The 13,162-nt window shown below is 39.6% G+C and overlaps 1 protein-coding gene across 1 annotated transcript in view; it reads right to left on the bottom strand.

Moving 5' to 3' along the window:
* Positions 1-13,162, bottom strand: part of LOC140232200 (RNA binding protein fox-1 homolog 2-like) — a 342,360-nt gene that overhangs the window by 24,297 nt on the left and 304,901 nt on the right. Inside the window, 4 exon segments of the mRNA XM_072312338.1 lie at positions 2,156-2,165; positions 3,097-3,229; positions 7,022-7,085; positions 7,088-7,130. Of these exon segments, the coding sequence (XP_072168439.1) occupies positions 2,156-2,165; positions 3,097-3,229; positions 7,022-7,085; positions 7,088-7,130 (250 nt within the window).

Below are 13,162 nucleotides of genomic sequence, written 5' to 3'. Positions count from 1 at the left end.
TCTAGTCAGGCACTCGATAATATTTAGTTCTGAAAACTGAAAATAAATTGCCCCAGAATTCAATTTTTTTTTTTTTAAATAGAAAATTTGTTTTCTTTGTTTGTGGTTTCTTTTTGTTTTCTATTCATAGGGGCAAATTGGAGGGTGGTATCCGTTCATTGTTGCAGTTGAAAAAGTTCTTTTGATTGGTCTTTACCCAGCATGTAATCACCATGGAAATGATAAACAACACCAACTAGTGGCTGGTGCAATATGATAAGATCTGTTACATCATCACCATCATCATTACCACACAGTAATAGTAATTCATCATATCTCTTTTTGTAGAAATGCAATATTTAAACTGGTTTGGGGTGATTCGTGACAAAAAAAAAAAAAAAAATATGCCTCAACCAATACATGTTCTGGAGTCAGTGTCGAAAAACAAGGATGGCGCAATATGGTCGCCATCTATCTTAGAAAAAAAAATTATTGTGATTGCTGCTAGGTATATGCCATGTTCACATCTTCGGCGGATAGTTCAAACTTGTACAAGATGGCTCTTGTTTCCTTATGGGATGCAAGCAAAAGAACATGAATAATGAGTTGTTGTTTTTTTGATGAGGGAGTTAAAACTCGAGAGGGAATTCGAATTTCGTCTCGGCAAGGAGTAAGAAAAAAAAAAAAGAAGAGACAACTACCCAAGAAACTGAATATGACACGCATTTAAAGCTCAGGGGCTGGGACATCTGCTCGGAGGTCTTTTTGGATAAATATTCTTCACTAGCAGTACTGCAACTTGTACAGTTTGATCATGATAACGCATGCAGAAATGGTAAATTCCTCTTGATTTTCTCTTATGCCTTTTGTTTTTTCTCCCTCTATTTTGTAATGAAGGGGGGGGGGGGGGACTGGGAGGGAGAAAAGGGATATGGGATGGATATAAGCACTCTGTGGATGCTAACGCGCCCTACGTGGATCCCGCATCACTTTGGGGATGGTTACTGACACCGCCCGGCAAATTTAATCTTCCTAATGACTGTCCAGTAGGAGCTTACTTATATACATCAGTCACCATTTCCCTTCTCTTCCGTTTTATCTTCCTTCTCTTCTATTAGGGGTGCATGTTTGTGTGTGTGTCTTGTGTCTCTGTTTGTTTGTGTGCCGAGACTGCATTACCAATATTGAAAACCTGGGCTTCGTGTGTCATTATATTCCTTCTTGGCTGACAAGGTATTGTATCTATGTCACTGTGGACAGCGAGAAATTGGGGGGGGGGGGAGTATTAGGAGATGGATTTGGTCGGCTCAATTTTTGTTATCCTTTTCCTTCTCTGGGTTGCCAATGTAACTGTAGAAATGGAAAAGGTAGATGGCTTTACCATGGGACCATCTCACAGAACCCAATAAAAAAAAAAAGCAAAACAAACAGAAACACTCGAATCACTCCACAGTGGTGGGGGGGGGGGGCGCAAAGTTTTAAAAACAGACCTCCATGTGCCTGTTGCATTTTCGCTCTCTCCAAAATGCTCCAAAATGTATAACAATGATTTAGAACAAGCACTTCAAATAGATTTTGCTGTCAGAACTGCAAACATAGAATCCAGCACATGTATCAGTAAGGGGCTGGGGTTAGAAAAAAAAAAAAAAAAAAGGCCAAAATTATTTTCTGGAGAAAGGGTGAGAAAAACTCACACCCAATTCGAATGAACTCTGCCAGCACTGTTATTGCCATTCATGAGCTTTTTACCCTAATTACACTGCACTTTCTGAAGTTCGAATGCCTTTTACCAATTTCTCAGTCTCACTGTGTGGGATGGTATCACACTTCTGGACATAAGGCATCATATCTCAAATTTCCTTGATGGATCTTAAACATTCTCTCCGTCATATTGTGTTTCTAGAGTTATAAATCTTTTATTCATTTATTCTTTCTTTTTTTTTTTCTCCTCTGGCTTGCTCCACAAACACTCGATTACTGATGCCAGTAGCCTGTGGCCTTCTACACTGTATCTCTCTTATCTAACATTCACAGGTTTGCCTGATGGGACATTTATTGAACGAGATTAACGAATTTCTGTTCCTTTCCAGAAATTCTTCTCTCTTTTTTTTTTCTTCTGGCAGATTCTATGGATCATTGTGACTTGACAGATGAAATGTCTATGTTCTGTGCCTACCATCTTGGACCTATTCCACGGGGCATTTACAGCAAGAGAAGACAGACATACAGACAGAACAACAGAAAGAAGGCACTGGAAGGAAGTGTACCCTGGTCAGGTTTGCTTGCAGACACACGGGCCGTGCCTTAGAATTGGCGACGACGAGCTGGCCGGGAGAGGCAACACCTGTCGTTCCGCGAGACGACTTGCGCGAGACCCGAGCAGGGCACGCGGGGGGAAAAGCGGAGAGATGGAGGGATAGAGGAGTCGCGTTGCCATAGCACCCGCCTCACGACACCAAGCTCTGATCACCAGGATCAGGAGACGACATATGGAGGAGGAGGAGAGGGCGCATCAAGGAATAGCCGAGGAAAATCTTGTCCCTTTGCAAGATGGCGCGGGGAAATAGGAACCACACCCCACTGAAGCTCCAAACATACGTATTAAGGCAGTCCGCCAATCAATCTCTGGACGATGCCGCCGAGACCACTGGAGATGGAGGAGGAGGAGGAGTAGAAGAAAATAAAGACAACAGGATTGAAGAGCTTCATGAGTGTGGATTGCATCATAGCACATCAAGCTGCCAGAAGGAGACACACACAGGAGATTGTTGCATGAAGGGAAAGCCACTGGAGGAGGAGAAATAGGAGGAGGAAAGATGGGAGATGAGAAACGGAAGAAAAGCGAACAGAAGATGACGATGCCATGGTTGCATCTTCAATGATGGCTTCCAACGGACATACCAACCATCATCAGGGCTGAGATAAAATGGAGTCAAGTGACAGAAGAAAGAATGGAAAAAATAGATAAATGTAGAAAGAAGAAAGAAAGAGAAAGATAGAAAGAGATGGAGAGAGAGAGGAAGTGAGAGATAAAATATATCCATCAGTGTGAAGCACAAGGCCAAGGCAGGAGGCAGACAAATCACGGCAGGAGTCCATCAAAAATGCACTTCAGACCGATGTCAACGTGTAGCAGGCCGTGCAAAGATGATGCGAGCCGGGTGGGGCCCCTCGCTCCTGGTTCACCACCATCCAGGCATCCCTCTTTCCTGTTCCAGAGGGAGGGGCGGGCGTGGCTGCTCCCCCTCCCCTAGGGGGGAGGATGGTATGGATGAATGGAAGGGTGGTAGCACACACGTACTGAGTGAGGCACTGTGGACGGAGGGGTTAAAGGTCCGGAGTGGTTACGAGCGAGCTTCCCCCGGCAAGCTTCAGCATCAAGCAACAAGATCAGCCCATCACTATTATCATCATCCACAACATTTAATCTCACGGTGCTGGTCAAATGATTACTAATGCATGCTGGGTAGCAAGTTACAAAAAAAAAAAAAAGATACAAAAATATACAAATTCAAGCAGCAGAACCGCAGGCCGATCTGACGATTCCCTATCATTCATGGCAAACAAGCTTCTATGGTCATCCAGCGTGGTCATCCAGCCTTTCTTGCTCACACCAGTCCATCCTAAATGGTTTTGGGGGAAACAGTTTGGCGGGGGGCGAAGGTGTCGGGGGGAAGCTTGTGATTGCTACATTTTCGGTAGTGAAGGGCACAGCAAGATATCAAAAAATCAGGTCACAATCAGCCTTTCCTAATAGTTCACCATGATGCACACAAGAGTTACAAAATACATCAAAATATCTCCAAAAAGCTTTATTCGTTCATTCTCACTTCAAGCACCACGATGTCACGGAGATGCATTCCTGCAGCCGCGGCAGTTCCACCGGCAACGAACACAAAAGGACGCAAATTGTGCAAGATATGGAGATAAAGGTGGGCCCTGGTTATCCATCTGTTTGCTTCATACTTTCAAACCTTCTTGTATTTTTCTTTCTCAGAATCAATTAGAAAAGTTTTATCATTTAATCTGCCCCACTTTTGGGAGAAGGGGAGGGGAGGGAAGGAAATATACTGTCAAATTGCTTGATTTGAAGTGCAAGATGGAAAAAAGATTGGGCAATGGTAAACCTTTGAGCACTTTGAACATGCATTTGAACAGAACCAATGGAATTGACGGTGCATCAATTCGAGTGAAGCACAGTGCAGTCTCCTACGGGGTAGGTACAGTACTCTGTGCTGAGAAGGACCATTTTCATCAGTCACATTTTCCTGTGATATTGCAGGATGTTTTTTGTGACAGAAATGAAAAAAAAAAGACAAAAAAAAGAATGGGGGACAACTTTTTTTTTTTTGTGATGAAAGGATATGTGGATATCAATACTGCAGTTGCAAAACTGGGTGTGTACATCTACAGGTGAAGAGGGTGATTCAATTAAAGAACAAAAGTACAGCAGCCAAGTCTACCAACAACAAAAAAGTAAATGAATTGGGTCTTAAATTTCACCCAGAGTATTTTGTCTTTGCTATTTAGCTACTTATATGTACACATATATATTTGTAGGCCACAAAGTGGGATGTGCCAACATTCAGCAAGACTATATTACAGGACAAAAAAAAAATATATATAGAATGAATATTGGATAACCAGGCAAAGAAGAAGAAAATAATAAAGGGACTGGATTCACATAACCACCCAAGCAAACAATTTTCATAACCTTGCTCTTTCTGACATTCTGAACTCCTAAACAAAAAAACTATACCAGAAATAAACCACAGAAAATATAACAGCATTCTCTGCATCATCATCATAAAAAGGACAAAATCATAAAAGTGGACACACGAGAACAGGGTAAAAAAAGAAAAAAAAATAGAGGACTCATTCGCAAACTAATTGGTAATTTGATGTCATTCATGTCAAGTCTGGTAGGCAATTTCATCAGGCAAAACCATACAACTATAGCGAGTCACTTTGATCTACTGGCATCAGCTTCTTTTTTTTTTTTCTCTCTTTTTTTTATGGTGCAGAGTGTTCAACAGAAGGGGCTATGCAAGGTTTCCATGGCAACCTGACAGAATTAGTTACCATATGTCTCTTTTTTAAAAAAGAAAATAAATAATCATTTAGCAGTCAATAGGATTGTGTGTGTTCTTGCACACACCAGAGCAGAGGATTACTGGCAAAGTCCATCTTATGTGTGGGAGGTGAAGATTATTTCAGGCTTTTACTTGGGGTGGGAGAATCTGAATTTAGAGCACTTCACAACAAAAATAACTTGGAAACTTTTTACTTGAAACGTATTGAGGGATGAGTCATTTACACAATGAATTAAAGTGTATGACATGTCAATCACAGCATAATGCAATTACTTGCCTATCTGACTATTTACTATTCTACGATGAAACATTAGATAATGTCAAAAAAAAAAAAAAAAGGAGTGAGGCAAAATAAAGCATTTTTTAAACTCCTCTGCAAAGATGTACTTTACAATATCAAGATCACATCGGTATGTGCTCATGAGCCAATTTCAGAAATGGCTGAACTTACCCCCTTGGGCCTACAGCTTCCTACTGTACATGGGGAACCGTGCGCTTTCGATTTAGTAGGGGCTACAACTTCGAATTTTGAGCAGCCATACCTCACGGCCCATTGCGCACGTTAGCCTCGGGCAAGATTTGAGACGTGTTTTCTGGCCGAGAGAGAATGCGTGTGGTTTGGTCGTTTGTGGAAAATCAGGAGACAAAACTCGCAAACGGTTTTGGGGAGGGGGAAGGGGTGAAGATTTTGATCAGAAAGGAGAAAAGGATCGGTCACAGACCAAAATGTAGAGAGGCCGTTTGAGTTTTATCTCCTTTTTCTCCTTGCCAGCACTCAATGCGCTGTCACAATTGTACAAGAAAATGAGCCAAACCATTCTGTAACAATTGGCCTTAACTCATTTAAATGGCCAAGCTCTGTCCAAATCTATCTTCCTCACATAGAGCCACAATGGTAATTGTCTAAAACTATTCTTGAGAAGCAACCTTTAAGGAGTATTGTGTACTGCCTTTTGTTCATTCGTTTGGGAGGTTCTTTCTTCATTTGCTTTTGAAATTCATGTGAGAGTAATATGTAGATGGTCAAGATAACACCTGTCACAAGAAAGCTGCGGTCCTAATTCAGAAATTTCTTGATAAAAAAACTTTCGGAATCGATGTGAGGCATGAATTATGCCGTATCTGTTTAAATCATGGGGCAATGTCTAACAAGCTGCATCTATGCATCAACATGTTGCATTTGACATAGGGACCATCTACATGTATGTTTTGTAGTCAGTTTTACTGTACACACTGAAAAAGGTTTTTGGAATGGACCAGCAGCTCTCAAATCTGGATAAAGTTGCTGGACACAACTTATTTTGCTATCAAAATTAGAATGATAGAATTGAAAATAAATAATACATTTTTTTTTTTTTTTCATGGAGAGTATCTTGGTGCTTTTTATTGAAAATTGAAAAAACACAAAAAAACGTGACCCTGACGTGCACTATTTGTAACATTGTTTTCAAGAATGGCTTCAGACTTTTGCAACTGTTACTCAAGTGAGGGAATAGAGTAGACATCTCAATGGCTGATGCTCGCTGATTTTGCAGCACAGCATTCCATTTGGCTGTTTCCTATTCTGGGTGACTGGTTTGGCTTTTGGCATTTTTGTACGGAGGGGGAGAGTGATTTATGTGTGGTTAGCATGACATAATTCCATTAAATTATACTCATCAAGATAATCATAATTCTTTTTCAACACGAGGCACGTCCATCTTATCTCATGCAGGGCGTCAGAAAAAAAAAAAAAATCACCCCAACCATACAGACATACACTGGTGGTAAAAAAAAAAAAAAGAAAAAAGAAAAAATATGACCTGCAGCAGACCATCCAAGTTCTTTCAATTAGGAAAAAATGAAGAACTTGGATGGACAAAAGATTATGATAATATAACTAAACAAATCAAGAATGTAGAAAATAAAGAGAGGTGGTTACTATAAAAAAAAGAAGTATAAAATCTTACGACGGAACAACATGCACCTCTATTTTTCGCCCCTCAACAATAGTGCCGTTCAATTTCTCGCGAGCCTGTCGGCGTCCGAACTATTTTGAAACGTAACAAAACCGAATCCCTGCATGCATGGGAAGATAAACAAGACAGATAACATGCAACACATTATATATATAGTTTATCATGCAGAGATTTCTTGTCATTTGGACTCAATGGATGGAGAGAGAGAGAGAGAGAGAAAACATGGTTTGGTTAAATCAGGACATCGACATAACATTATCTTTTTCTCTTTCGTCTTTCCTTTTTTTTTTTTTTAAGTTTCTTCTCTTTTCGAATGTGATGGCAGCCATGATTGGCTTGTGCGAAATCTGCCGATCGGATCACACGGACGGAAGTTCTGGAAATCAGCCGTCCTATTCACCGTCACACTCATCTCTTAGGACGGCTTACAGGCATCACATTAATGCTTCATTGGCATTGTCAAGAATAGCTCAATATTGGTGTGATGTCTACCTTTAAATGAGGGGATGACGGATGAATGGGTGGGAAGGGGTTTGCAGTGGAAAAGGCATGGCTGTGTTTGGATTATATGGATGAAGGAAAATGGATAGGGGGAAACAGAATTGTAGGTCTAAAAGATATATATAAGTGGATGTGAAAATGAAGGAAATTTTGATAGAAGTATTCAATAATACCTATCAGCGGTCACTACTAAAGAACATCTGAATACCATGATTTGGCTGTAGGAGTAAATCTGCACGGACGGTATACCAACAAAATGCCACTATAGCATAAGCTGCTCTTTCATTGGTAAACGTTTTGTAAGATTTTCTTTTCACGGCACAACTTAACCTCAAGATTAACTGGTTACGTGTCAGACAAAATCTTTCCCCCAAATTGACTTAAAAATCCATACGATCTACCCCTCTGTTTCAATCAGATGATACGATCATAAAAGCAAAAATTTCACCCTCCAGCAACAGGACTGGCATTTTAATGTCGAAGTTTAGGTCATTTGAGAAATGTAGGTACTTTGACAAGTACTGTTCAAGCCAGATGTCTCTCCCTTTTGAAGAAGAAACATGTTTCTTTGCCATTTCCTCTTCCAATTATGACATGTTCTTTGTCTAGCAGTAAATTTGCAGGAGCCTCACAGTAAGGTCTGTGCTGCCAGATGTGGCCGAAAGTAATAGCCTGCTAGAGCCCAGTGGTTGGTGGTATTGGAAGAAGAGCAGAAGGTCTCAGAAAGACCAATGAAGCAATGCTAGAAAGACAAACGATGAAATTGGCTTGACCCTTACTGCGCCTCTTTTTCACAGATTGGCACAAATCATCTATCCCCTTTATGTCATTGAACAGAGATTACCTAATCCCCAAATCATCATTGTGTCACCACATCTGAGTGGGCTTGCCATGACATAACTAGGTCAAGTTTGGATGGATTACTGAATATTGATTTTTTTAAAAAAGTTTGGAAAGTTAAGTTTATAAGTGCCTAGGCACATAAAGGACTAAGTCAGGACAAACAAATATAATAAGGAAAGAGTGGAAAACTGAGGAATCAATGGATCGATGGGTAGAAAAAAAAAGAAAAACAATACAGAGAGAATGAATGAATGGAGAATTGGAGAGGGGGGAGTCAAAGTGGCAAGGGTGCAAATTAAACAGACAATGCGGAATGGTTGCAGGAATGATTGGGCGTGACTAACAAGAGCACAAGTAAAAGTGTACGAAGATAGGTGGATGGACAGAATGTAGGAAAAAGAGAAAGATGCAGCAGTGAATGAATGGAGCGGCTGAACGACAAGCGGTGGTTCTGTTCACAAACACGGAAAGCTTGGTACGTGGGTTCAAGTTCAATGAAGGGGTGCGGGGGGCGGTGAAAGGCGAACAACAACTTGACATTTTGTGTTCATCAAACATAAACAACAAATTCTATCATATACACATTTGTCTCATCTTAAAGGCAATTCTCAACTTCAGTTAATAAAATGTACGGTATGATGTGACATTTCTATGCAACTCTGGCAAACATATGAATTTCCAGTTTATCTGAGTACATGAATTAATATCAAACACATATATAGCTTATTTGTGAATGGTTTGGGCAAATGTAACCAACTTTCAAAAGAATAGTGCAATCATATTTGTCACTACCGTATGCAATATAAATTCTTTCTTGCAATTATTCAAGAAATTACAGCATAAAATGTGTTTGCCACAAATTTTTTACTTATCAGGCCAGCTGGTCAAGACCAAAATTGGCTACAACCAACACAATTTGCAAAGTACAAATGCATAATCTGATGTCATACAAATGGCATGATATAAGTCAATGTTCCAGATCTATATGCAAGCAAACATATGGCATCCATTATAGTTTACCTACCACCTGCAAAACAGGAATTTATCGTTAAGGGACAGTAACCATTATAACTCCATCTTAGAAAAAAAATTGAATTGATTTCTGTGCATCTCTGTAGCAACATAATGCATTAGAACACTTTAGGAGAGAAGATTCTAAAAAAAGGGGTGGAATGGGTACGGGTCGAGAATGAAGATGGGGCATTTCATTGGCAACATATGCAAGGTGCAGGGACTTGGTGGGTTAATTTGCAGCTGGAGAGGGGTCAAAGGTTAGAGAACAAGGTGGCCAATTTGAAGTCGGTTCAAAATGCATGGTGCAAGAAGATAGCAAGTGGCAGTCATCAAGTCAAAGAAAGACACACTTCATGATCATGACATATTCTAGTATCATAAAAAAAAACAAAAATCGACAGTCACTAGGTAGTGACCTTTTCTTGACCTTGGGGGACTTTTGAAAAAACTTTCATTAGTTTGTTATGATAACTGTATGTGCTCTGAAATAATTCCGATGTCATGTTTACAACGCTGAACTCTGAAACAAAAATGAGACTGTTCTTTTTGCGAAAGCTCTATTTTTTTTGTTTTGAGTCTCCAAAAGAAAAACAAGAAATTGCATTGCTCTTTAATTTCTTCCGTTATAACGGTAAAAGTCTCTCTCTCTCTACTTCTTAAAGCTATACGTAAAATGATGCACCCCAATGAAAGCACCGTTTTACTTGATTCACAAGTCACAGAAAAAGAAAACATGCTCTGGGTTACATTTGTCATTATTTCAAACTAAAAAAAAAAAAAAAAAATCAATCACTCCTTGTTAACTTGCCAAATCTCAATGACTGGGGATCAAAAAGGTGGGGGAAAAAAAACGGAAAAAAGAAATATCACATGAGCACTTTCAAAAGATGCAGTTTCATTCAGGGGCGTTGACCCCGGACAGAGCTGACAGTACATCATTACAAACTAATATGAAGGGTGTAGGGATGTAAAAAAAACAGGCATGTTTCATTCAAAATATCATGTCCGTGATACATGGAAAACATAAAACTGATTTAAATGCCTTTTTAAAATTTTTTTTTCTTTTTGTCAGGAACAGAAAAAAAAATCACAGAAATTATGAGGATGATCAAGAACGGACCTTAGACATACAATTTAGCATCAGAGATATATATATATATATCAATATATTATGGACATTTAACAAAATTATTCGTCTTAAAAGAAAGGGTTTCATTCCATACAATCATTAACAAAAAGAGAAGGGAACAAAGAATATGGGACAAGAAAGGACAACATTGATGGGACCTCATGATGCATCCTGTAATATTTGAGATACAGGATCAGAAAAAAATTGTGGGTAAAAATAAATAAAAGTATATAAAAACTCACACAAATTTGTTTGTTTGTTTTTTGCGTCTATTGACAGGAGATTTCATCTCAAGGAAAGAGCAGTTTTGGACAAGATCAATGCAATCAGAGCCGCAAATCGATAACAGCTCGCGCGAAACTTGTGAGAGTTTGAACGCCAGCATGGCCACCTGATCCGGCTCTCCGAGAGGGTCCTCAGCACAGCCACCTGATCATGTGACCACGAATGACATCACTTAGTGCACGAAAAGCTGCATTTTGGGGTTTTTTGTTTTGTTTTCTGTGCAGGAAGGCCAGAATACGCTTCCCCCAAACTAGCCTCAACTTATGTCCTGCATATCTTGAGGATGTGTTTCACCATAAGAGTAACACGGCATAAGACGTCTAGCCTTTTTTTTTAGCATTGCAGAATGAAAGGGCTCTTTTTTTTGGGGGGGGGGGGGATTTCTAAAGACTTAAATGTGTCCTGGTTATGCTAAACAGGTAAAGTAATCATCCTTGCAACACTACAGTCACATTTATGACTAACACGAGTATTTGTGGTGCTCATGGAGTGCTATCTGGTTAATTTTAGAGCATTCCAACCATACTTGCTTTTAATTTTCGCTCAAACTTATCACTGCTCTGTGGAACACCACTGACTCATGGCATTCATCAAAGTATCAACTCTTTCCTTGAGATAATTTTTCCTTTGCAAAAATTGAAGAGGACGATATACGGGAAGGGGGGATAAAAAAAAAGAAGAAAACATAAACGTAGGTCAAAATGCACCATGAAGGCGGAATGGGAACACTCGTCCATACCTGAAGCTGATTCAACATGCATGCACTGCATTCATCTCAAACCTTTAAATGATAACCTGTCACAAAGAGAATACCTTAAAATTTCAAAATATATTCTTGCCCATATTTTTCATGAAAACACCCATGTCAAGCCATACCGACCCATACCTTAGGACCACTCAATTAGTGGAGAGTGGATTCTCAAATTCTCATACTTCACATAAGAGCTCACTACTGTGACATCGTCAGTTCAGCGCAACTTCAAATTGCCTTTGATTATCTTCTTTTCAGATAATAATGAAAAGTTTGTTCGTTTCCATTACAGCACTGGCATAGAGCTGAACGAAATAGAGGAGTTTTGGCATGTTCGATTTCACAATCACAGCATTTCCTTTCATCTCTCTATAAAAGCTCTAAACTACTTCTTTAATATGCTGAAAGCTTCAAAGTTGTGAACAAGAGCTTGTCAATAGTAAAAAGTGGAATATATCTTATTAAACAGTTTAATGCATTTTTTTTTCAAGATAAACATCTTATCATCCATGACAAACTCTTAAATTATATGAAAAACATGATATCCAAAATGTTTTGCTTGAACACCATATGGGTATATACCATGCTGCAAGCATAATATGTACACTTCAGGTCCAGTTCCTTCAGGATTACTCATGGCTTGAACAATCACTTTAAATGATTTAAACACTCTCTATTTTGTATCATACAGCAGTTCCAAAACGACCATTTTGGGATCTATTGATGAAGAATAATTGTGAATTCCCTGAGATGAACATCATGCATGCCTGATCCTGCTACATTTAATTTGACATTCCTCCATCACTACAGCGAAGATGTGACAATGACCCATGTAAGCGTCTTGAATTCCCTCCCACTCTCACAGTTGTCTGCCGGTAGCCTTACACTGACCATTACCTGACCGCTCTGGCCATCATGAACATTACGTGACGTGTCTTTTGATCTACAATTCTCCCTCATGGCAATAATTGAGGGCCATGTTTGTTATCCGCAAATCACAGGACGGAGGATTTTTGCGCTAACACTCTTTTCCCGTAGGGCCTACGTCGATGACAGGGCGCCCTCTTGGGCAGATGAGCACCGAACTCGTAAAAGTTTGAGAACAGTTGGAAGACGAAAGAAAATGGAGAGGTGCCAATATCCCCAATTTGAGATCAGCATGGCAGCAGAATCAAAGATTAGCACCTGTGGTCTAGAGTTCATTGAAGCCAGCATAAATAACTTGCCACAGGAAATGCACATGGCATTCATATCAGTTTGTGTTTTTCTTTTGTCATTTCAGTGGTGAGCATGATACTTCTCCACACCTAATTTGACATACATCACAAATAGATATCTTCTTTTGGATGGCTCGTGGTATAAAGAAAATGATCTCTGCACTGCATGGGGATTGGAAAGATGTACTGAGCAAAACAAATAAGTAGCAGCCACAGCGCCATCTTCATATTCTCAGTTAACACATGTTATCTCTAAAACGCCAATGATCTCAATCTATATCAGTCCTCCTCAACAGTTCTCAAGCATTTCTAGACACTATGTCTTACTTTAATAAACATTATACCTTTATGTGCCTCTTCCTGTTCCCCCCTTAACAAAAGAAATTAAAACA

This window comes from Diadema setosum, chromosome 8 (assembly GCF_964275005.1).
Source record: "Diadema setosum chromosome 8, eeDiaSeto1, whole genome shotgun sequence".
NCBI classification, from domain to species: Eukaryota; Metazoa; Echinodermata; class Echinoidea; order Diadematoida; family Diadematidae; genus Diadema; species Diadema setosum.
This window is presented reverse-complemented; position numbering and strand designations above follow the sequence as displayed.